The following is a 23,294-nucleotide window of genomic DNA, read 5'->3' on the forward strand; positions in this document are numbered from 1 at the left end:
GAGGAGGGAAGAGGGACCACAACCTCCAGGGAAGTGGAGGCTCCACGGTCCCCACTTCCCTCTGCCTGCACCTGGCACACCAGCATGGAGTTAGTAATGAATTCTCTGTGGGCTGAGTCCTCAGAGCCCTCATTCCGTGGCCAGAGCTGAAGACTGAAATCTCTGTTTCCTAGTCAGGCCCAGGAGCATCTAGATCAAGAGGGGTTGTTCTGTGCTCCAGACAGATCAAGAAGAAGGTGAGTGGGTCTTCGGCAAAGAGGAAGGGGTCCAGGGGGGAGAGGACTGGGGCACGTCTGCCTACTTGTGTGATGCTGGGCCCATCACAGCCCCTCTGCCAACATTGGGGATAATTTGTAACAGTGCATCATGGCCTTGTCATTCTTCAGTGGTGATGATGGTGGTGGCGGTGGTGACAGTGAGGGTGATGGTGATGGGGATGAGGATGAGGATGATGTTGATGGTGGTGGTGCTGCTGCTGCTGGTGGTGGTGATGGTGGTGAGGATGAAGATGATGTTGGTGGTGGTGATGGTGAGGATGATAGTGGTGGGGTGGTGATGATGGTGATGAAAATGATGGTAATACTGTGATGAGGATGGTGGTGATGGTGAGGATGATGGCGGGGTTGGTGAGGATGAGGGTGATGGAGATGAGGATGATGGGGATGAAAATGATGGTAATACTGTGATGAAGACATGGTGATGATAAGAAAGGGGCAGCAGTGATGGACATGGGGATGGAGCAGGGATGCTGATGGTGGTGATGATGGTGGTGGGGGTGGTGGTGATGATGGTGAGGATGGTGGTGGTGGTGGGGGTGGTGAGGATGAGGGTGATGGAGCTGAGGATGGTGATGATGGGGACGAAAATGATGGTAATACTGTGATGAGGACGTGGTGATGATAAGAAAGGGGTAACGGTGATGGATGGGGTGGGGATGGAGCAGGGATGCTGATGGTGGTGATGAGATTGATGATCATGGTTATTGAATGTTCACGGTGTTCTCACGCTGGTACATGATCTCAATGGATTCTCATGACCATCTCATGGGGTGGACACCTTGGGTTTCTTTCCATCCGATTGGCTTTGCAGCCAGCTTCCTGAAACTTTGGGGGGCATGTACACTTTGCCTGGCCTTTCTTCTCCACCAGCCCAGAGCCATCAGTGTTGTTACCTCGCCTTCTCAGGTGAGGGATTGGAGGCTTCACCCAGGTTAATCCACTTGCCCAAGGTTGCACGCTTATCTGACTGGACTGTCCTCACCCTCACATGTGGTGGAAGAGTTAAGCTCTAACTCTAGCCTCCCCTACCAAGCATGCCCCCATTAATAGTGTTTCATTAAACCTCCATTTAGGAGAATAACTTCAAGGCAGAAGGTCCCTTTCCTGTCCAGAGGTGAGTGTCTTAGGTGCCTCTGGGGCTGCGTGGAATGAGGCGCTGGGTTAACAGAGGCCGTTGTCATTCTGCAGCCTGTATTTGGTTCACCCCTGCCACGGCCAGGGTAGGGGTAGGAGGCTTCAGAGGGACATTAATAGCCAGTGTCTGGAAATCATATGGCAAGTGGAATCATTCCACGAGAGGGTGTCCTCAAATATAGACTTCACCTCGATGTGCCAGGAACTGAGGATTCAGTGGCAACCCAGGCAGAGAAGGTCCCTGCTTCAAAGGGGATAAGGTTTTGTAACCTCGGGAGTTCCCGCCATTGCTCAGCAGTTAAAGAACCCGACTAGTATCCATGAGGATGGGGGTTTGGCCCCTGGCCTCGCACAGTGGGTTAAGGATCCAGCATTGCTGTGAGTTGTGGTGTAGGTCACTGTCACGTCTTGGATCCCGAGTTGCTGTGGCTGTGGTGTAGGCTGGCAGCTGTAGCTCCAATTCGACCTGTAGCCTGGGAACTTCCATATGCCAAGAGTGCAGCCCAAAAAAGAAAAAAAAAAAGAAAGAAAAAAAAAGTGGTTTGTAAGCTCTTCATATCTTGTGGACCCAGATAAAGAAATTGTGAGCCCTTTACTAGATAGAGAATATTTCTATTGGTCCAAGAGACCAGTGGTCAAAGCGCCTGATATACTCTTCCAGTTTTACCAGGATTTTAATGATTTCTGTCTCTAAATTTCTATTTCTCTCTGTTTCGCTCTGTCTCCTTTTTCCTCTCTGTTTCTCTTTCTCTCTGCCTGTCCCTCTGCCTCTGTCTTGCTGTCACTCTTTCTCTAAGAAACATGGAATTAATTACCTGAGGACCAGCAGCCATTGTTTGTAAATGAGACCCTGCCCCCCCACCCTGGGCGAAGTGTGGATCCTTTTCTCATTAAAGACACTGACACACAAGTGCAACCAATGAGAAGCAACGTGGCTGAGAGCACATGTGAAACATGACTGCCCTCTCAGCCAACCCAGACCTCCTGTTAAAAGGCAGATTCTTTTTTAAAATCAGATGAATTTATTAGGGTAGATGTAATTTACAATGTTAAGTCAATTTTTGCTGTACAGCATAGTGACCCAGTCGCATATATACACATATGTATGTACACACACACACACACACACACACACACACACACACACACACACACACTCTTTTTCTCCTATTATCTTCCGTCATGGTCTCTCCCAAAAGACTGGATATAGGTCCCTGTGCTGCACAGAAGGACCTCATTGCTTATCCACTCTAAATGCAAAAGGCTGTGTTTCTAAACAGTTTCCAGGTGACTCTAACCCTGCCTGCTGCCGAGCACAGCCTGAAGAGCCAGGATCTAGGAAATCCTGTTAGAGCCCTAGCAAAACCTCTTAAACCACCACCAGCCACTCCTGGCCAAAAGCAAGAATGAGGATGATCAGGAAAGACCTTGAACCCAGACCGAGGGTGTGGCTGTCCTCTTGGGCAGTCACCCAGGCCAAGGTCGGAATCAGCTGACCTCCCCGTGAGCTTCGGGGAGCTGGCAAGTTGCTTAACGTTTTGAGTCTCTGAACAGCCAAATGGGCCTGTGAGTACTTAGTTTGAAGGACTGTCACGAAGATTCCATAACGGCGGTAAGTTGCCTAAAACAATGCCTGGGACAAAATAAGGCCCATATAAGGGCTTGGTACATATAATATTGAGTCCTTCTCTTTCCCTCCGTGGGCATAACCGCCAGCCTGAAGGTTCATCTATGTCATTCCCAGGAGGACAAAGAAAATGAACAGGGATTTCACAGAAAGAACAGTAGATTTTGCTGAGTTTAGACAGGATGGGTGTTGGGCAGAGTTTGGAGGTGGGCCTGCTGTAGCAGTTGTTTAGGGGGTGAGTATTATAGGAGAAAGATTCTAAAAACTGTCAGAGTGTCAGACAGTATTGTATTAAAAATAAAGTCAGGGAGTTCCCATTGTGGCACAGCAGAAATGAATCCAACTTGTATCCATGAGGACTTGGGTTCCATCCCTGGCCCTGCTTAGTGGGTTGGGGATCCAGGGAGCTGTGGGGTAGGGCACAGATGAGGCTCGGATCCCGCGTTGCTGTGGCTGTGGTGGAGGCCGGCAGCTATAGCTCTGACTTGACCCCTAGCCTGGGAACTTCTATATGCTGCAGGTGTGGCCCTAAAAAAAAAATCAATCAGTCAATCAATCAGTCAATCAAGGAGTTCCTGCGTGGTGCCGTGGGTTAGGTATCCAGCAGTGGCTTGGGTCATTGCTGTGGTGTGGATTCCATCCCTGGCCTTGGGAACTTCTGCGTGCCATGGATGGGTGTGGTCAAAAAAAAAAAAAAAAAAAAAAGGAAGAAAGAAAAGAAAATCAAGAGTCCAATGGCAGCAGCAAGAGGCACAGTCAGTCCCTCGTTTCCTCCAGGAGTTACTTGCACTTTCCATAGATCTGACGATACTGCCCCAGACAGGGATTCATTAAATGGCTGAGTTCTTTATAAAACAGATGCAATTTATAAGCTGCCTTAGATTCACCACCAGCAGCGCCCCCCAGCCCTTGCCTCCCCCCATGCCACTGTCTTGTTACTTTTTTGCAATATTCAGAGACAGTGTTTCTTAGCCTTAAGTGTAGCTCAAACAGAAGGAGGTCCCAGCAGTGCATTTTTCCTTAAATAAAAAGCCATTTCCATGCTGGTGTTTCTTAAATTTCTTTTGACTATGAGAACTAGGTAGAAATAGTTTACTTCCTGGGTAAGTACACAGACACACAGATACACACACACACACACACACACACACACACACACACACACACCTGAAAGGGAAGTTTCATGAACCAATTCTCACCCTTACTATGTACTGTCGACTTAAAAAAATATGCACAGCCTAAAAGTGGAGAGATAAATTTTTTATTTGGGGCAAAATGAGGACTATAGCCTGGGAGGCAGCATTTCAGATAACTCTGAGAAACTGCTCTAAAGAGATGGGGGAAAACTCAGCATAGACCTGATTTTGGTGGAGGCGGGGGTGGTACATGCATTGAAGCACACATTTGCTAAAGGCAGCTGCTGGTGGTCTCGTGAAGGTTATTGGTGGTCACAAGGAGCTGAGGCCCCGTGAAGAATTTTAGTGCTTTTCTAGATACGAGGAGATGCAAGAATTGGGCTCATAAAATCTCCTGAAAAAATCTCACTCTCAGAAGACTTGTTCTGCCTGTTTTCCCAGAGCACAGAGGGCTTCCCTCCTGGTCTCCACCCTGAGCTCCGTTCAGGGGTGCTGAGGGCCAGCAGTGGCAGTGGCTCAGGATTCAGTCCTTGTAGAGGTGGGTGGCAGGTGCCAAGCTCCAGCTCACAGTATCATGATCTCATTTTTAAAAATGTACCCTACTTCGTCATAAGAACGCGGGCCACATCCTACTAAATTTATTTCATCATCTATTAGTGGATCACAACCCGGATTTTGGAAAGTACTGCTCTGTGGCACAGAAAGAATCCATGCCTTCTTTTCAGGTGCTGGGAAATTGGAGTGAGAAGGCATAGCAGGAGGCAGCAATGTGCCCTGATGTACCACCTCTTCTTCATTTAATGGGTCCAACCAACATTAAAAAATTCAGATAGAATAGATAGATCCAAACCAAACAGAATAGAACACACTGTGTGGGGAGAAAGACCATTATTTTTGTCTTCTGTTTACTGGAAAAGAGGCAACCATTTAAAGGACCAGATTTTACGGAGCACCTACTGTGAACCAGGCAGAAGTCCTCATGGATGTAACACTCCGTGGGGCAGACAGATAATAAACAGGTGAGCAAATAAACGGGCCATTTCAAAGGTGCTTTCATTTTATTTTTGTCTTTTTTGCCATTTTCTTGGGCCGCTCTCGCAGCATATGGAGGTTCCCAGGCTAGGGGTCGAATCAGAGCTGTAGCCGCCAGACTACGCCAGAGTCACAGCGACGCGGGATCCGAGCCGTGTCTGCAACCTACACCACAGCTCACGGCAATGCCAGATCCTTAACCCACTGAGCAAGGCCAGGGATCGAACCGGCAAACTTGTGGTTCCTAGTCGGATTCGTTCGCCACTGAGCCATGATGGGAACACCTCAAAGGTGCTTTTAGGAATGAGATGATGGCACAGAGAGTGACTGGCATATGTCCATGTTGGGGTGTGGGGAGGGGCTCCCTTAAACCAGGTTATTGAGAAACAATTTCTCACAAGGAGGAGCATCCTAGCTGATATTTGAAGGAAGAGAGGAAGCAGTTATACAAACATGCAGTAACCTGTGTGTCTCAAGAAGCAGTAATAACAAGTGCAAAGGCCCTGGGGTGAGGAGAAAAGGCAGATATTCGTGGATCGTGAGTAGGTCTTTGAAGCCAGACTTAGCAGGAAGCTCAGCAGAAGAGGATGGAGAGGTGGCCAGGAACCAGTCCACACAGGACCCCGTAAAGGGGAAACAGTGTCCTAACACCCAGGAGAGGGGATGGCAGTGCAAAAGCCCTGAGGCAGGACAAGGCCTTGAGGGTGGGCGGGGCTCCGTGGAGCAGAGTCAGAGGTGGGCGGGGCTCCGTGGAGCAGAGTCGGAGGTGGGCGGGGCCAGGCCCGCCAGGGCCTAGAGGACTCCAGCAAGGCCTTTGGGGTCCCTGCCGCGTCCACCGGGTCTGCAAGGCGCGCCCTGAGTGTGACGGGGTCTGACTTGCCTTCTAATAAGATCCCTCCCTGCTCTGCAGAGCGCGCCCTGTCGGGTCAGCGGCCAGGCAGGCGCCCCTTCCCACTTCGTGGCTGCTCCTCACCTCTTCCCTCCCGCAGGCCGCCTCGTCCCGGGGGGCCGGCTCCCCACGCACCCCTGGGTCCATGCCTGCGGCCTGGGCTCCCCCGGGCGCCCCCGCTGCCCCGCCCTGGGCCAACCTGAGCTCGGCCGGCCAGTTCGTGCTGCTGGGCTTCGCGCACGTGCCCGCGCTGCGGCCGCCGCTCGCCGCGCTCTTCCTGCCCGCCTTCCTGCTCGCGCTGCTGGGCGACGCGCTCATCGTGCTGCTGCCCGCCCTGGACGCCGGCCTGCGCGCGCCCATGTACTTCTTCCTGCGCCAGCTGGCCCTGGTGGAGATGTGCTTCTCGCTGGACGTCGTGCCTCGGCTGCTGGGGACCCTGCTGCGGCCCGGGCGCGGCGTGTCGCCCGCGGGCTGCGCCCTGCAGCTGCTCCTGGTGCTGTCCTGTGTCTCGTCTGAGTGCTTCCTTCTGACGGCCATGGCCTGGGACCGCTACGTGGCCATCTGCAGGCCCCTGCGCTATGGCGCCATCGTGAGCCCGCGGCTCTGCCATCGGCTGGCCGCCGCGTGCTGGCTGGCGGGCGCGCCCGTGGCTCTGGTCTTCACCGTCTGGCTGTTCCGGTTCCCCTTCTGCGGGCCGCGTGGCATCCGCCACTTCTTCTGCGACATCGCCCCTCTGCTGAGCCTGGTGTGTGCCGACACCAGGGTTTTCGAGGACAACGTGTTGGTGGCCACGGTGCTGGTTATCATGGTTCCCTTCTGTCTGATAGCCACGTCCTACGCCCAGATTCTGGCCACCGTGCTGCAGATGCCGTCGGCCAGGGGGCGCCGCAAGGCCCTGTCCACCTGTGCCTCCCACCTCATCGTGGTGGTTCTGTTTTATGGCACCACGGGGGTCATCCACCTGCGACCCAAGGCCAGCTACTCCCCGGAGAGCAAGCAGGTGGTGTCCCTGTCCTACACCCTGGTGACCCCCATGCTCAACCCCCTCATCTACAGCCTGCGGAACAAGGAGGTGAAGGCTGCCCTGGGGCAGGTGTGTGTTCGAGGTAGAGGGACGCATATTCCAGGAGCAGTCTGATTCCAGAGCCTTTCATCCAATGCCTGGCTGGTCTTTAGACACCTCTCTATGCATCATACTGAATTCTTTCTGTTTCTCCTTGGATTCCCTGCTTTGCAACAGCACCAGCATCTCCCTAATGGCTGTCTGCAGCGGAGCCATCATTCACGCACTTGCCTTTGTTGAGTAGGGTAAGTTTCTGTTCCTGATAGTGGAGCATGATCCGTACTTGTGTTTAAAAGCACGGTAAGGAGTTCCTGTCATGACTCAGTGGAAACACATCTGACTGGCATCCATGAGGATGCAGGTTCGATCCCTGGCCTTGCTCAGTGGGTTGGGGATCCAGGGTTGCCATGAGCGGTGGTGCAGGTCCCGTGTTGCTGTAGCTGTGGCATAGGCCAGTGGATACAGCTCTGATGCTCGACCCCTAGCCATATGCCGTGGGTGTGCCCCCTCCAAAAAAAAAAAAAAAGTAGTGAAAGCACAGTTCCTGTGGAAGTGGCAAATACAAATGCAGGACAACCAGTTAATGTGAATTGCTGATAAGTTTTGAGTACACCTGTGTCCCGTGCACTATTTTTTGCAGTTACTTTTTAGTATATGTCCTTCTTCCTCATGGTGGAATGATATTCCATTTTGTGTGTGTGACATTTTCTTCATCCCTGTATTCGCTGATGGACATCCAGGTTGTTTCCATATCTTGGCTCTTGTGAATAATTCTGCTGTAAACATGGGAGTGGATATATCTCTTCAACTTTCTGTTTTCATTTCCTTTGGATGTATAACAAGAGGTGGAATTCCTGGATCATATGATAGCTTCATTTTTATTTTCTGGAGGACTCTCCTACTGTTTTCCATGGTGGCTGTTGCACCCTCTGTAGCGATATTTGTATACAAATGTTCATTTTAGAATTTTTTAGAATGGTAACAAAAAAAAGTGAAACAACCTAATTTTATAACATTGGGATTGGTAAAATAAATTATGGTGCCTAATATACAGTGAAATACTAAGCAGCTGTTAAAAAGTTATGAGACAGACCTGTATGTAGAGATACGGAAAGATGAACCATGATTAGGAGTTAAACAAAGAAATCATAAAAGAACTTGCATAGTATGATCCCATTTGTTAAAAACAAAAGTATACATACAATAATACATATATAAATCAATAGCAGCTCTTTTCTATTTTACCTACAAAGAGCAGATTTGAAATGGGAAAGGGAATGTTTACTTCCATAAGATTCAAACTTCTTATAAAAAGAAAATATTAGTTTCCTAATATTGAAACACTTAACAACTTCCTAACTGAAACACTTAACAACTTCCTTCAAGTATTTTGATACCTCTCCAATCTTTTTATTTTGGTAGAAAATCCATACCAAGCCCTTGACTTTTTTAAAAAAAAATTCTATTGGAATATAATTGATTTACAAAGTCGTGTTAATTTTAGGTGTGCAGCAAAGTAACTCAGTTTTACATAGACATACATTCAAGCCCTTGCCTGTGAAAGCATGAAGATATCACCTAAATTCAGCAGAAAATACATAGCTATAGGAGAAATATTTTCACACAGCTAGTACCTGACATTATTAGGATTTTAAACCCTGTCTGCCACTGAAGCTCTAAGTCTATGGTTACCTGATTTATATATGTGGTTTGCCGAATGAACATTCATTTTGTCTTTCCTTCCTTCCTTCCTTTCTGTCTGTCTGTCTGTCTTTCTTTTTTTCTTCTTTCTTTCTGCAGCATATGGAAGTTCCCGGGCTAGCTGTTGAATCGGAGCTGCAGCTGCCAGTCTATGCCACAGCCACAGCAATGTGGGATCTGAGACACGACTGCAACCTACACTACAGCTCATGGCAATGCCAGATCCTTAACCTACTGAGTGGGGCCAGGGATGGAACCCATGTCCTCATGGATACTAGTTGGGTTCATTGCTGCTGAATCACAAAGAGAACTCCGAATATTTATTTTCTTGACCCAACTTGCTGAGCTGAGTCAGCTCTGTAAGCCCCTGATCTAAAGACATCCAACTAGCTCCAGGCAGCTTTAAACAAAGGGGGTTGGGATCCCAATGGGAAGTGGGGTCTCAGAGAGATACCTGCACATCTGTGTTTATAGGAGTATTACTCACAATAGTTAAAAGGTGGAAACAAATGACAGATGAAGGGATAAACAAAATGTGGTCTCTCCATACCATTGGATCTTAGTCACTTTAAAGAGAAAGGACAGGAGTTCCCGTCGTGGCGGAGTGGTTAATGCAGCCGATTGGGAACCATGAGGTTGCAGGTTCAATCCCTGGCCTTGCTCAGTGGGTTAACGATCCGGCATTGCCGTGAGCTGTAGTGTAGGTTGCAGATGTGGCTTGGATCCTGAGTTGCTGTGGCTCTGGTGTAGGCTTGGCAGTTACAGCTCTGATTCGACCCCTAGCCTGGGAACCTCCATATGCCACGGGAGCGGCTCAAGAAAAGGCAAAAAGACTAAATAAATAAATATAAAGGACATTTTGATCCAGGCTACAACCTGGATGAACCTTGAGGACATTAAGCTCAATGGAATAAGCCAGTCACAGAAAAAGATACTGTATGATTCCACTAATATGAGTCAGATCCATAGAGACAGAAAGTAGAAAGGCAATGTCCGTGGGAGGAGGGGATAGGGAGTTAGTGTTTAGTGGTTACAGAGTTTCAGTTTTGCAAGACGAGAAGCGTTCTGGAGGTGGACGGTGGTGATGGTTGCACCACAGTGTAAACGAAGCTCATAACACTGAGCTGTACACTTAGAACCTGACTAAAATGATGGCTTTTATGTTATGCATATCTTATCAATTAAAAATCCATAAAGTAAAGAAGAGGGGATAAAGGGGGCTCATGGTAGCTTTTCCAAACAATGCAACCTCAGAAGATGACTCATTTCTGCAGGAGAACATGACACAAGAGAAGGTACACTTGGCTGATGGATCGGAACAAGACAAGAGACAGAAATATGAAAGGAAACTGGGTGTTGCAGGCATGAGGAGGAGTCCACATAGTGTAGGGACATATAATGTAGACCCTGAAATGTCACACTAAGGAATTCTACATTCATACAGAAGCCTCAGAGGAGAGTGTTTAAGAGAATCGTGCAAACGACCTGGCATGTGCTTTTTGTACATGTGGAGTGTTTCTGGTGCTGAGTGAGGCTGATCTTCAGAGTCTTTCCCAACCTTCAATTCAGTTAGTACATTCTCCTGAAAGTCTCCTGTAAGTCCCCATAACTAGACTAGTCCCCTTCCTCTGCTTCCTCAATTCCTAGTCCTCATCTAGTTCCATATTCACCTTGATGACAGACCTTGGACAGAAGTGAAGTCTGATTGGTTTTTGTGTTCCCAGCATACAGAACACATTCTAACACACAGTAGGGTATCAATGCATGCTTATTGACAGGGCCTAAAGATGGATTCTAAATTAGGGGTGGCTTTGCCCTCTTCCCTCAAGCCCAATTGTAATTCAGAAAAAAGAAAAGCCTTTCCCTTCTGTCAATTCCACAGAGATTAGGGGAGGGAGGCCTCAGAGATCCTTAGCTTTGTTTAAGCCGGTTTCTCTGCACGTTGGCATGGAGGACAGAGGCGGCGTGGCAGTGCCCAGACAACACCAGGTCAGAGTGTGTGCCAGGTGAAGACGTGAGGTGGGTCTGGCGGGAGCTCCTGCTCAGCACCATGGTCAGCGCCTTCCAGGTTGGTGTGAATTCAAGGAGCTCTCCCTGTCTTCCGACTACTGAACTCTCCGGTCCCATTCCCGAAAATTCTGTCCCTGAGTGCGAGCTCAGACCATCTGGTCACTGGCCAGAGACACGCAAGACTCCTCTTACGTGAGCTATTCAGGTAAGGAGTCTGGGTCGTTCACCTGCAGGGGGCAAAGGAAGGACTTATCCAGATGAGAAGAGAGGAAATAGTACTGGCAGCAGTCTACCCTATGACAGATGCTTTGTGAGTGTTTTCCTGTATGACCTCCATGAAGTATCTCAATAATCCTATAATATCATTACAAATACAGTTCCTCTTTTATGGATGGAGAAACTGAGGGTCAGTAAGAGGAGTAAAAATGCTAGATTTGATACAAGTAAGCAGTAGAGGATTTGGAATTGGAGTTCAGGTGCCTTGTATTCTAATGCCTGAATTCTCTCTGCCATACCGAGATGTCTCTGAGGAATGGTTGAAAAGGAATGGCTGGAAGTTTCTGTTAGGGCTAAGTGGTTTAAAAAACCGACTAGGAACCATCAGTTTCGATCCCTGGTCTTGATCAGTGGGTAAATGATCCTGTGTTGCCCTGAGCTGTAGTGTAGGTTGCAGATGCAGCTTGGCTGGCATTGCTGTGGCTGTGGTGTAGGCTGGCAGCTGCAGCTCCGATTCGACCCCTAGCCCGGGAACCTCCATATGCCATGGGGTGCGGCCCTAAAAAGGCAAAAAGACAAAAGAAAAGGAAAGAGAAAATGAATGGCTGGGATGGGAACTGAAAATCTGAGCAGAAGTTTTGAACTTGCAGAGTGACTTTGATTAAAGTGTAGTCACATCTTTGCACCTCCGCTGGTGAAGTTCCTTTCCCTAGGTGGCTCACACTCTCTGCTTTTTCTAACCTTAATAATTCTACAAATCCTTCAAGGCTCAGTTAAAACGTCAGACCCTCTGCATGCAAACTATGGCATTTAGAATGGATGAGCAATGAGACCCTGCTGTACAGCACAGGGAAATACATCCAATCTTTGGGGGTAGGCCATGATGGGAGATAATATGAGAAAAAGCATACACATACGTATATATAGGTATGCCTGGGCCACTTTGATGTACAGCAGAAACTGGCACGACATTGTTAATCCACTCTACGTCAATAAAAATAGATTTTAAAATGTCAGACCCTGTGTGAGGTTTTCCCAGTCCTTCCTTGTAGAAATAAATACCCCTTCATCAAACTCCTACTCTGCCTTGCTATCCGCACGACTGCCTGCCTGGATTATGCTAACTTGCCAGCCCTGAAATCCAGTTTGGAGGCTGGGCCAAAGGTTGGCTTCATTGTTTAGACTCAAACATGAGCAACTTCTTCCTCATGGAGAGGCAGCCACGTCCGAAGAAACGATCCCTGGCTTCAGTATCAGGTAGACCTGCACTGGACAGCAGGATTTGCCAGGAACTATCTGTGTGACTTGGTCAAGCTTCTTCCCCTCTCCAAGCTTTAGTTCCTCTTCTGTGATGTGCAGTACATAATCTTCACTCACAGGATGGTGAAAACATTTATTAGTGAAGTAATGTGTACCTCTTGAAATTATTAATTATTAATTACATAATAATTAGTCATTATTATGATAAAGGATCATATATATTTTTTCATGCCATACTATTTATTTTTTTAAATGATTTCTATTTTTTCCATTACAGTTGGTTCACAGTGTTCTGTCAATTTCTCCTGTACAGCAAAGTGACCCAGTCACACACACACACCCCTATATACATTCTTTTTCTCATGTTACCCTCCATCGCGTTCCATCATAAGTGACTAGATATAGGTCCCTGTGCTATACAGAAGGATCTCACTGCTTATCCACTCAGAATCCAAGAGTTTGCATCTATTAACCTCAGGCTCCCAGTCCTTCCCACACCCTCCCCCCTTGGCCACCGCAAGTTCGTTCTCCTAGACCATGAGTTTCTTTTCTGTAGATAAGTTCATTTGTGCCAGGTTATAGATTCCAGATATAAGTGATATCATGAGGGATTTGTCTTTATCTCTCTGGCTTCTTCACTTAGTATGAGAGTCTCTAGTTCCATCTCATACAATTTAATAATAATAGATAACATTTATTGATTACCCCATGTCAGAAACTTGGCACATGGCAACACTTTTGAGTACCCTGTAAGTACTAAAATAATTCCCACCTTGCAAATAAAGAAACTGAAGTTCCACCAGGACTTTGCCCAAATCTTGCAGTTATTTGGTGGAAGAGTAACTATTCAGAGCCAGGTCTATTTGACTCTTATTTAAGAGTGGAGTTATTACAGAAGTTGTGATGAAGATAATTATATCCATCTTTTTTTTTTTTTCCCCAGAAAAGGCTATCGAGGGTGGGACAGGCTATCTAAATGTGTCCAAGTTTAACCAATAAAGAAGAATAATATTGGAGTTCCCGTCATGGCTCGGTGGTTAACAAATCTGACCAGGAACCATGAGGCTGCAGGCCTCTGTTTTTTTTTTTAATTAAATTAAATTAAATTAATTTTTTTTGCTTTTTAGGGCCTCACCCATGACATATGGAAGTTCCCAGGCTAGGGGTTGAATCAGAGCTACTGCTGCCAGCCTACACCACAGCCACAGCGATGTGGGATCTGAACCACATCTGAGACCTACACCACAGCTCACGGCAACACTGGATCCTTAACCCACTGAGCGAGGCCAGGGATCAAACCCACACCCTCATGGATCCTACTTGGGTTTGTTTCCACTGGGCCACAGCAGGAACTGCCCACATCCGTTCATCTCTGTATCACCACTGTGCTGAGTGCATGTTGATGCTACAGACACATGTGCCAAGTACATGTTGAGAAAGTGAATCATGGAAGAAAAAAGCCCCATGGGGAGAGGGAGACACCGAGGGAAGAGGGCCGTTGAGGGGTTCTTGTCTGGAACCAAGAGGCGCTCCATCATTCAGCACTGAGGGGTTTGTCTGAAGAGCCCTCTTCAGGGCCACCGGCAGTTTCGACTTTGGTTTGGGGCAGATGTAACCTCTTTGCTTCTGGACTAGGGACAGCACCACCCACTACTGGATCAAAGAGAACAGACGTCAGTGGAGCCTGAAAGTGTGTTAATCCTCTTGCTTCATTTAATCATGTCTGAGGTTAGACGTATAATCAAGGGGATTGATGCCCAGAGCAGGGAAGTTACCAGGTAAATATGACCCTAGAATGCAGCTCTTTACCTGTAAGTTTTTTTTTTTTTTTGGTCTGTTAGGGCCATTCCCTCAGCATATGGAGGTTCTCAGGCTAGGGACTGAATCAGAGCTACAGCTGCCAGCCTACACCACAGCTACAGCAATGCAGGATCTGAGCTGCATCTGTGACCTGCACCACAGCTCACAGCCATGCCAGATCCTTAACCCACTGAGTAAGGCCAGGGATCACATCCTCATGCATCCTGGTCAGGTTTGTTACCACTGAGCCATGATGGGAACTCCCCATAAATCATATTTAATTGAGCATCAGCTTCATAATTTGCTGAGGGACCTTGAGCACAAGGCTTTTACTCTCCAAGTCTCTGGTTCTTCATCAGTAGAATGGGACTAAGAGGGCTGACTGTTTAGGATCATTGGGATGATGAAATAGGATCCTACCTATAAAGTCTTTGTCCAGGACCCCAAAGATGATATACTTGCAGGTACTTTGCACCTGGTATTTTGGGAAACTCAGATGCATTCTATGTAATCGTATCATCAACTGCAACCATTGTGTCTGTGTAGATATTTTCAATTTCCTCCTATAAAAACTGAGAATGTCAAACTGAGAGCCTTCAAGTGGCCCTTCTAGCCCTAACATTCCCTTCCTAGAGCAGAAGAATAAATTTCTTTTCCTCTTTGGCCAAAGTGCTTCAAAAAAATAAAATGAAAATTTTACCCCAGGAGTTCCCGTCGCAGCTCAGTGGAAACGAATCTGACTAGCATCCATGAGGATGCAGGTTCTACCCCTGGCCTCGCTCGGTGAGTTAAGGATCCAGCATTGCTGTGAGCTGTGATGTGCTGTGGCGTAGCTGTGGTGTAGGTCACAGATGTGATTTGGATCTGGCATGAGTGTGGCTGTGGCGTAGGGTGGCAGCTACAGCTCCAATTTGACCCCTAGCCTGAGAACCTCCATATGCTGAAGGTGTGGCCCTAAAAAGACAAAAAATCCTGCTTTTGTTTAGCATCCAAGGAAAAATTTACCACAAATCCCAAGAGAAAAGGAAGAAAATAATGAATATGGATCCAGTCACACCTGGAATGTCAAATCTATATTTTCTACTTACTTTTGGGAGGTCTTGTGGAAACTAACTGACTCTCTGATCCTTAGTTTCTAAATCTGTGAAATGGCAATATTAATGCTTACATCTCAGTGTTGGGAGGGGGATGAAATGTGAATAAAAATCACCTGACACAGCATCTGGCATCTGGTGAATGCGGCTACATGGGAATTATTGTTATTGCCAATCTCCACTCTGGAGCTCAGGATGCCAGAATTTATTTATGAGCCAATGGGGATTCAGAGAGTTTAAGTGACGTTCTCGAAACCCTCTTAAGGGGAACGTGGCATGTCGTGGATTGAGACGTGCCTGTGTTATTCCAAAGAAGGTCCCCATAAAAGGCAGAAGACAGACGAGGAGTAAACATCATCTGTGCTGTGCAGTTGGGACGGACGTGGCTGCTAGGCTGTGCAAAGAAGGCTTTGTGGAGGAGGTGAAGCTTAAGGTAGCTCCCTAACAGACCAAGGGCAGGTTTCACGAACAATACCACCTCATTGGCACTGGCGGGTAGTAAAATCAGACAGAACCTACTTGAAAACCCCCAGCGCTCTCACTTCATACTGGTAGCCTCTGGGAACCACAGTTTCTTCACCTTTACCAATAAGGGAAGTGACACCTCCTTTGCTTGGTATGGAAAGTGAATGAAGTCTTTTGTTCCATGACCCTAACCTGAACGTAGACACACATAACACATGTTATCTCCATCTTTATAACAAGAGATTTGCGGGGGAGAAGGCTGGAGATAGCCTTCTCTAGAGGAAGTCAGGAATCAAATGTCTATTTGCTTGTTTTAGAAAATTACACAGCTAACTCTTTTCTCTAATAGATGGTAAATCCTATCAATGCATGTCTTAAAAACAGTAGAGGAATCTCAGATTAGGGAGATGAGGAATATTCTCCACTCTAAGATACCCAGGAAAACCACTGAAATTCATGGGAAAATTGTTGCTTTTTCAGAAAATGTCCCCTAATTTTATCAAAAGTAATAACTCTTTTGCATAGAACTTAATGCTTCCATTTTCTTAAGCAATCTCCATAACATCTCATGGGAAGCAATATCATCCTTCCCATTTCACAGAGGAAAAAACCTAAGTCTTGCATAAATCAAGCAACATGCTAAAGATGGTAACAAGCGGACAGGCTAGGATTTCTGATCCCAAGATGGGTATCTTTCTAACCACCCTATATTGACTCCCTTCCAAATCACCAACCATCAGAAATTGAAGGGAAGGTCACCTAGGCAGAGTCCCACCGCTCCCAGCCAACTCCTCTGTCATTTGTTGCTGCATCTCCCAGAAAGTGTGAGGCCCATAAATCCAACTTTGATGTACCATGCACTGAGTAAACATGCATTGAGTAGCTGTAAGATACTGGAAACACACTCTCTTGCTAGATACCAAGAATAGAGCTGTGAGCAAGGCAGGTCCTGTTCCCTCCCCCAGGCTTACAATCCAGTTGGAGAGACCTGGAAAGATGGAACAAACAGACAAGTAATTTAAAAGAATAACAGTGTCTCTGTGATAGAGAGATAGAGAATAATGACACAGGGCTTGATAGCAGATTTTCAAGGAAGGCTTCTCTGAGGATATGACATTGAAAAATGTATGCCAGGGCTGTCAGGGATTCCCAGAAGTAGGAAAAGCACAAACGGGGAGAAGAGTGTTCCAGACAGAAGGAATGTCACGTGGGAATTCTTCAAGACTTGAAGAATCTTGGATCATTGGAAAGAGGGAAAGGGTACACATGGGGCTTCAATAGATGGGAGGAGAGGAAATATGACATGGCTCGAACCTGAAGCAGCTTGCAATGCTCAGAAAATTGGGGGGCTTGAAGGGCATGATAAGGAACATGATGTTTATTCTAAGAATAATGGAGAGAATGTCAAGTGTTCTAGGCAGAGGACTGACCCTGTATGATATATGATTTTCAACGACTCTACCAGCTGCTACGTGGAGAAGGATTGCAGAGGCAAGAAGACGAGATAAGGGGTTATTTCATTTACTTAAGAGAGATGATGGCTTGGATCTGGGGTGAGGCAAGAGGTAGAGAGATAGATGTGTGAAGTCTTTGTAGACGTATTTTGTTCTTAGATGGAGAGGTCCCTGAAGGTGGGCAACATGACCAGAGTCCAGGAGTTTGTCTTGCTGGGCTTGTCCACAAGGTTGGACATAAGGGACGTCCTGTTTGTCATCTTCCTGGCCCTCTACCTGCTGACCCTCCTGGAGAACACACTCATCGTCTTCCTCATCTGCAGTCACACCGACCTCCACAAGCCCATGTACTTCTTCCTGGGAAACCTGAGCTGCCTGGAGATGTGCTACGTGTCAGTGACCACGCCCAGCCTGCTCGTGGGGCTGTGGACGGGACCCTTTCACATCTCCTTCACAGCCTGCATGACCCAGCTCTTCTTCTTCATCTCTCTCATCTGCACGGAGTGCACCCTCCTGGCCTCCATGGCCTATGACCGCTATGTGGCCATCTGCCGCCCACTCCACTACCCACTGCTCATGAGGCCCCAGGTCTGCCTGAACTTGGCCATGGCCTCATGGATTGGTGGGTTACTGGTCTCAGTGGCCAAGACAACATGCATCGCCAGCCTGTCCTACTGTGGCCCCAATGTCCTCAACCAATTTTTCTGTGATGTCTCCCCTCTGCTCAACCTGTCCTGCACCCACGTGGCCCTGACGGAGCTGGTGGACTTCATCTCTGCCATTTTCATCCTCTGGGGTTCCCTCCTGGTGGCCATAGCCTCCTACTCAGCCATTGGGCTGACCGTGCTCCGCATGCCCTCAGCTGCCGCCCGCAGCAAGGCCTTCTCCACCTGCGTGTCCCACCTGGTGGTGGTGGGCATCTTCTACTCAGCCACCCTCTTCATCTACGCCCGTCCCAGCCGCATCAAATCCATGGACCTCAACAAGGTCCTCTCTGTCGTCTACACGGTGGCCACGCCCCTGTGCAACCCCGTCATCTACTGCCTGCGGAACAAGGAGGTCCAGGCAGCGCTGCAGAAAATGCTCCACTGGCGCTGAGGCTGCCTAGCATCAGACATGGGAGAGGTCTCAAGTTACCATACTTTATGTTCACATACCAAACCTTTCATCTTTAAACATGTACAGTTCCGTGGAGATTTAGTGCATTCACAGAGTTGTGCCACTGTCACCATTATCGAATTCCAGAATAGTTTCGTCACCCCCGAAAGTAACCCCTATGCACTAGAAGTCACTTCCCATCCCCTGCCCCACCCCCCAGCGCTAAAAACCACCAATCTTCCTTCTGTCTCTATGGATTTGCCTGTTTGGACATTTCGCATAAGTTTAGTAATATATAGAATTTTGTGTGGTCTCTTTTGCTTAGCATCATATTTTCAAGGTTCATGCATGGTGTAGCCTGTGTCAGTATGTCATTCCTTTTTATGGTTGGATAATATTCCATTATATGGGGAGTTTCCATTGGGGCTCAGCAGTTAAGAATCCGACATGGTGTCTGTGAGGATGCGGGTTCGATCCCTGGCCTCACTCAGTGGGTTAAGGACCTGGCGTTGTTGTGTGCTGTGGTGCAGGTCTCAGATGTGGCCTGGATCCCAAGTTGCTGTGGCTGTGGAACAGGCCATCAGCTACAGATCTGTTTGACCCCTAGCCTGGGAGCCTTCATATGCCACAGGCCTAAAAAGAAAATAAATTTCCATTTTATGGTTACACCATACTTAGTTGCCTATTTGCCGGTTGATAGATGTTTGAGTTGTTTCTACTTTTTAGCTATTAGGGATAATGCTGCTGTAGACATTTGCATATAACTATTTGTGTGGTAAACAGTTCTTTTCCCTCGAGTATGTACCTAGGAGTGGAATTTCTGGGTCATATGTTTATGCTATACTTCATGCTCTAAAGAACTATCAAACTGTTTTCAAAGCATTCAGTATCTTACTTCAACAATATAGGTATGTCAGGGTAAGGAGCGCCATTATAAATGGCCATTTATGGATGAAATAACACAAACGATTCTAATAAATCCCCTTAATGCTCAGGAAAAAATGGTAGTTACAATCTTGTACCATCCCTGTATCAGATCAGGAAAAATTCAAATGATTGTTAATAGCCACAATTGATGTGGCTTTGAAAAAATAGGGACTCTCTTATATGGCTGGTGGTGGAATAAATTGTTAAAACATTCTTGGAAGACAATCTGGTATCTCCTATTAAGATTCGAATTGTGCCTACATTTTGACCCTGAATCTCCACATCTGCAGATATCTCACAGGGAAATTAAAGCACTGATCTGTAAAAATACATGATAAATATGTTTATTGTAGCATTGTTTTAAGTGGGCCAATCTGGAAAGAACATGACTGTTCATCAATAGCATAATGACTGAGTAAATTACCATGCCCGCATATTATGAAACTTTATGAAGCCGTTTTAAAAAATTATATCTCTATATTGGCATGGAGACCTAATATAGTTATGGATCAAAATGTAAAACATTAGAGTAAATTCTAAATAGAAATTTAAATTTAAAAATGTGAAATATAAAAATTCTAGATGTCTTCATATGTTTGCTTAGATTTATTTTGAGAATGCACACTGCAAAATTAATTTTTTTTGCAATTTTCAGTAATCATGAAAAGTTATTATCTGATATCAGTACAATGTTTCTGGAGGGCAATTTGTCAATATGCAGTAAAACCTGAATGTCCCTGGGCTTTGAAAGAGTATCATTTTAAGGATTTTTTTCCCAAGGAAATAACGGGATGCCTACAACAACACAACTGTGAGAATATTTATTGCATTTTGCTCTTTCACTGGAGCACTGTTGGGAGAAACCTCCATTCAACAATAGAGGAGTCAGTAAAACAAACTGCAGGGAGTTCCCTTCATGGCTCAGCTGTCAATGAGCCCGAGCAAGAGCCACGAGGATGTGGCTTCGATCCCTGGCCTTGCTCAGTGGGTTAAGGATCCGTTTTTTGTGTTGCCCTGGGCTGTGGTGTAGGCTCAGGTGCGGATCAGATCTGGCGTTGCTGTGGCTGTGGTGTAGGCCAGCAGCTGTAGCTCCGATTGGTTCCCTAGCCTGGGAACCTTCATATGCCGCACGTGGGTGCAGCCCTAAAAAGGCAAAAGACAAAACAAACAAACAAAAACAAAAAACTGCATCACAGCTATGCAATAGAATCCTACCATGCCACAAAAAGTGAATTTTGTAAGTATATTTACTTCCATGAAAGGTGTCAGTTATATATCATGATGTGGAAAATTCAGGTTATAAAACAGCATGGACAGTGTAATTACATTTTGACTTTTTTTTCATTTTTTAGTTTTATCGAAGTATAGTTGACTTACAATGTTATGATGTTTTGATTTTTATTGCACTGTGTATATATGTATATACACATTGAAAGAATATGAGAGAATTTGAAAACCAGCACTATAAAATGCTAATGGTGAAGACTTTGCTTTCATTTTCGTGTCATTATATTTTGTCGAAAATTTTTGGTGGCAAGTATATATTGCTTTTAAAATGAAATTATTGTTCAATATTAAAAAATCACTTTAATCTCTCCCTTCTGTCCATGAGATAGAGCCAAATGTGACCCCCATTCTGCTTTGTGTTCAGTTTCCTTCTGCCCCACTGACTGACACAGTGCCCAGAAACACTGGGAGCTGTTGGGTTTCCAGTTTTCTTTTTTGTTGTTAAAGTGTAGCTGATTTACAGTGTTGAGTCAGTGTCCTCTATGTAGCAGTGTCCTCTATGTAGTTGCTCTATGTAGCAAAGTGACTCAGTCATATATATACATACTTTCTGTATTTTTTCATACTCTCTTCCATCATGTTCTACTCCAAGAGACTGGATATAGTTCCCTGTGCTATAATATAGGATCTCATTGCTTATCCATTCTAAATGTCATAGTTTGCATCTGCTAACCCCAAACTCCCCATCCATCCCATGCCCTCCCCCCATCCCCTTGGCAACCCTGAGTCTGTTTGCTATGTGTGTGAATCTGTTTCTGTTCTGTGGAAAGGTTCATTTGTACCAAATTTTAGATTCCACACAGAAGTGATGTCATAGGGTATTTGTCTTTCTCTTTCTGACTTACTTCACTTAGTGTAAGAATCTCTAGTTGCATCCATATTGCTGCAAGTGGCATTATTTTGTCCTTTTTTATGGCTGAGTAGTATTCCATTGTATACATGTACCACATCTTCTTATTCCATTCCTCTGTCGATGGACATTTAGGCTGTTTCCATGTCTTGATTACTGTCAATAGCGCTGCCCAATAGCACTGCAATGAACATAGGGGTGCATGTATCTTTTTGAATGAAACTTTTGTCTGGATATATGCCCGAGAGTGGGCTTGCTGGATCATATGGTAGTTCTATATTTAGTTTTCTAAGCACCCTCCATACTGTTTTCCATAGCCGTTGTACCAATTTGTGTTTCGTACAGCTTTCTTCTTTCCGCCTCCTTCTCTGTTCTGTGATCCATTTCCTTCATGGAATCACAGCTGCAGTAGACGCCTGATATTTTCTTGACACCACATCACCTAAAGAGGTGTCTTTTGTGATACACCCTAATGTTCCTAGGGAGAAGCACTACCCCACCCTCCATCCTTATGGCTTGAGTGAGCTGGCAGCCTCTCCTCTTAGCTCTAGGGGAAGGCAGGTGACACCAGCTGGCCAATCAGAGCATTGTAACCCCCTCCTCGCCGCCCCCCCAAACACGTGACACCACACCAGCTGGCCAATCAAAACATTGCACAGAACATTGCTCTCCTCACAGCCCTCCACCCCAATGGGAACTCCTAGTGAATTTTTGTGACCATTTTAAAGGGTATTCTGCTAACCATGGTCAGGTGGAAGGGGCCAGTTTTGAACTTTGCGTGGCACCTCATTTCTTTGCAGGGACAGAGAAATGAGGTCTGGAGAGTCTCACCCTAGGAATTAAATAATTTGGTCTGGAAGTGACACAATGACTTGGTGGCCAGGAGCACTCAGGTGATCCTACCCATGTAGCAAAGAGCCCAGAAAGTGCAATCATCTGTGTGCCTGGAAGGCAAAGGGCTGGAAACACCAGCGAAGATAACTAAAGACTATCTCAATATCAATAGCATGAAAAAAAAAAGATAATTGTTGTGTGTCCAACGTGTGTGACTATAAAATTTGGCAAATATTGGCAAATTGTTTCCCAAAAACACTGCTCAGTCTGCATTTCCACAGCAGTCCTAGAGGGTATCTTTCCCCCACATCCAACCGACACTAGGTTTTCTCAAAGGATTTCTTTCTTTCTTTCTTTCTTTTTAATTTGCTATGTGGAGGTGCATTTATTGAGCTCCATTTCTTTAGTAGTCATGGACATTGGACATTATTCTATAGTTTATTGGCCATTTCTATTGCATTTTTGGGGGATGAACTTTGGGTTATTTGTACAAATAGTCTGGAATAGATATCATTGTATGTCAGCTTTTGCCCACATCTTCCACTTTCTTCTCCAGGACAAATTTCCAAAGAAGAACTGGTGGATGTAAGGCCATTCAGATCTCAAGGCTTTTTGCATGTATATCAAACAGCCCTTCTAAAATGTACTAACATATACTCTCACCAACAACCCCAGAATATGCTCATTGCCCTTGAGGCTCTGTCAGCATGAGTTTTTATTACTTAAAATAAACATGAAAAATATCTTGTTACAATAAGTCATTCCATAGAAGGTAATTCTTTGAATTTCAGTTTTCCCTTGTAACATGCTCATTTACTCAGTTATAAAGGTAATACATGCTTATTGCAAAATATTCAAAGATATAAAATAGGAAATATGGTCTCATGCCTCCAAACAAGGCTAATAACTCTTTGATATGTACCTTTTCAGATTCCTTTCTAGGCACAGGTTAACACAAATAACCACTGCAATTAGTTTATTTATTATTATCATTTTACAAATCTTTGACATACTTTCATAGTGCTTCTTTCATTTTTAACTCAACAACATACTGTCTCCTCATGACAGTACCTGCGGGTCTGGTTTGTTGTTGTTGTTTCGGTGGTGCCCTCGGCATGCAGAAGTTTCCAGGCCAGAGA

At 46.0% G+C, this 23,294-nt stretch overlaps 2 protein-coding genes across 2 annotated transcripts; both read left to right on the forward strand.

Annotated features, from left to right (window-relative positions):
• On the forward strand, positions 6,160 to 7,452 carry LOC100736698 (olfactory receptor 10A7-like). Its single transcript, XM_021095121.1, has one exon. It carries the CDS (start codon positions 6,242 to 6,244, stop codon positions 7,232 to 7,234), a length of 993 nt encoding a protein of 330 aa, XP_020950780.1. The 5' UTR covers positions 6,160 to 6,241; the 3' UTR covers positions 7,235 to 7,452.
• LOC100624006 (olfactory receptor 5-like) lies at positions 17,242 to 18,257 on the forward strand. Its single transcript, XM_003356097.2, has one exon. The coding sequence runs from the start codon at positions 17,319 to 17,321 to the stop codon at positions 18,255 to 18,257; it is 939 nt and encodes a 312-aa protein (XP_003356145.1). The 5' UTR covers positions 17,242 to 17,318.

Source organism: Sus scrofa, chromosome 6 (genome assembly GCF_000003025.6).
Source record: "Sus scrofa isolate TJ Tabasco breed Duroc chromosome 6, Sscrofa11.1, whole genome shotgun sequence".
NCBI classification, from domain to species: domain Eukaryota; kingdom Metazoa; phylum Chordata; class Mammalia; order Artiodactyla; family Suidae; genus Sus; species Sus scrofa.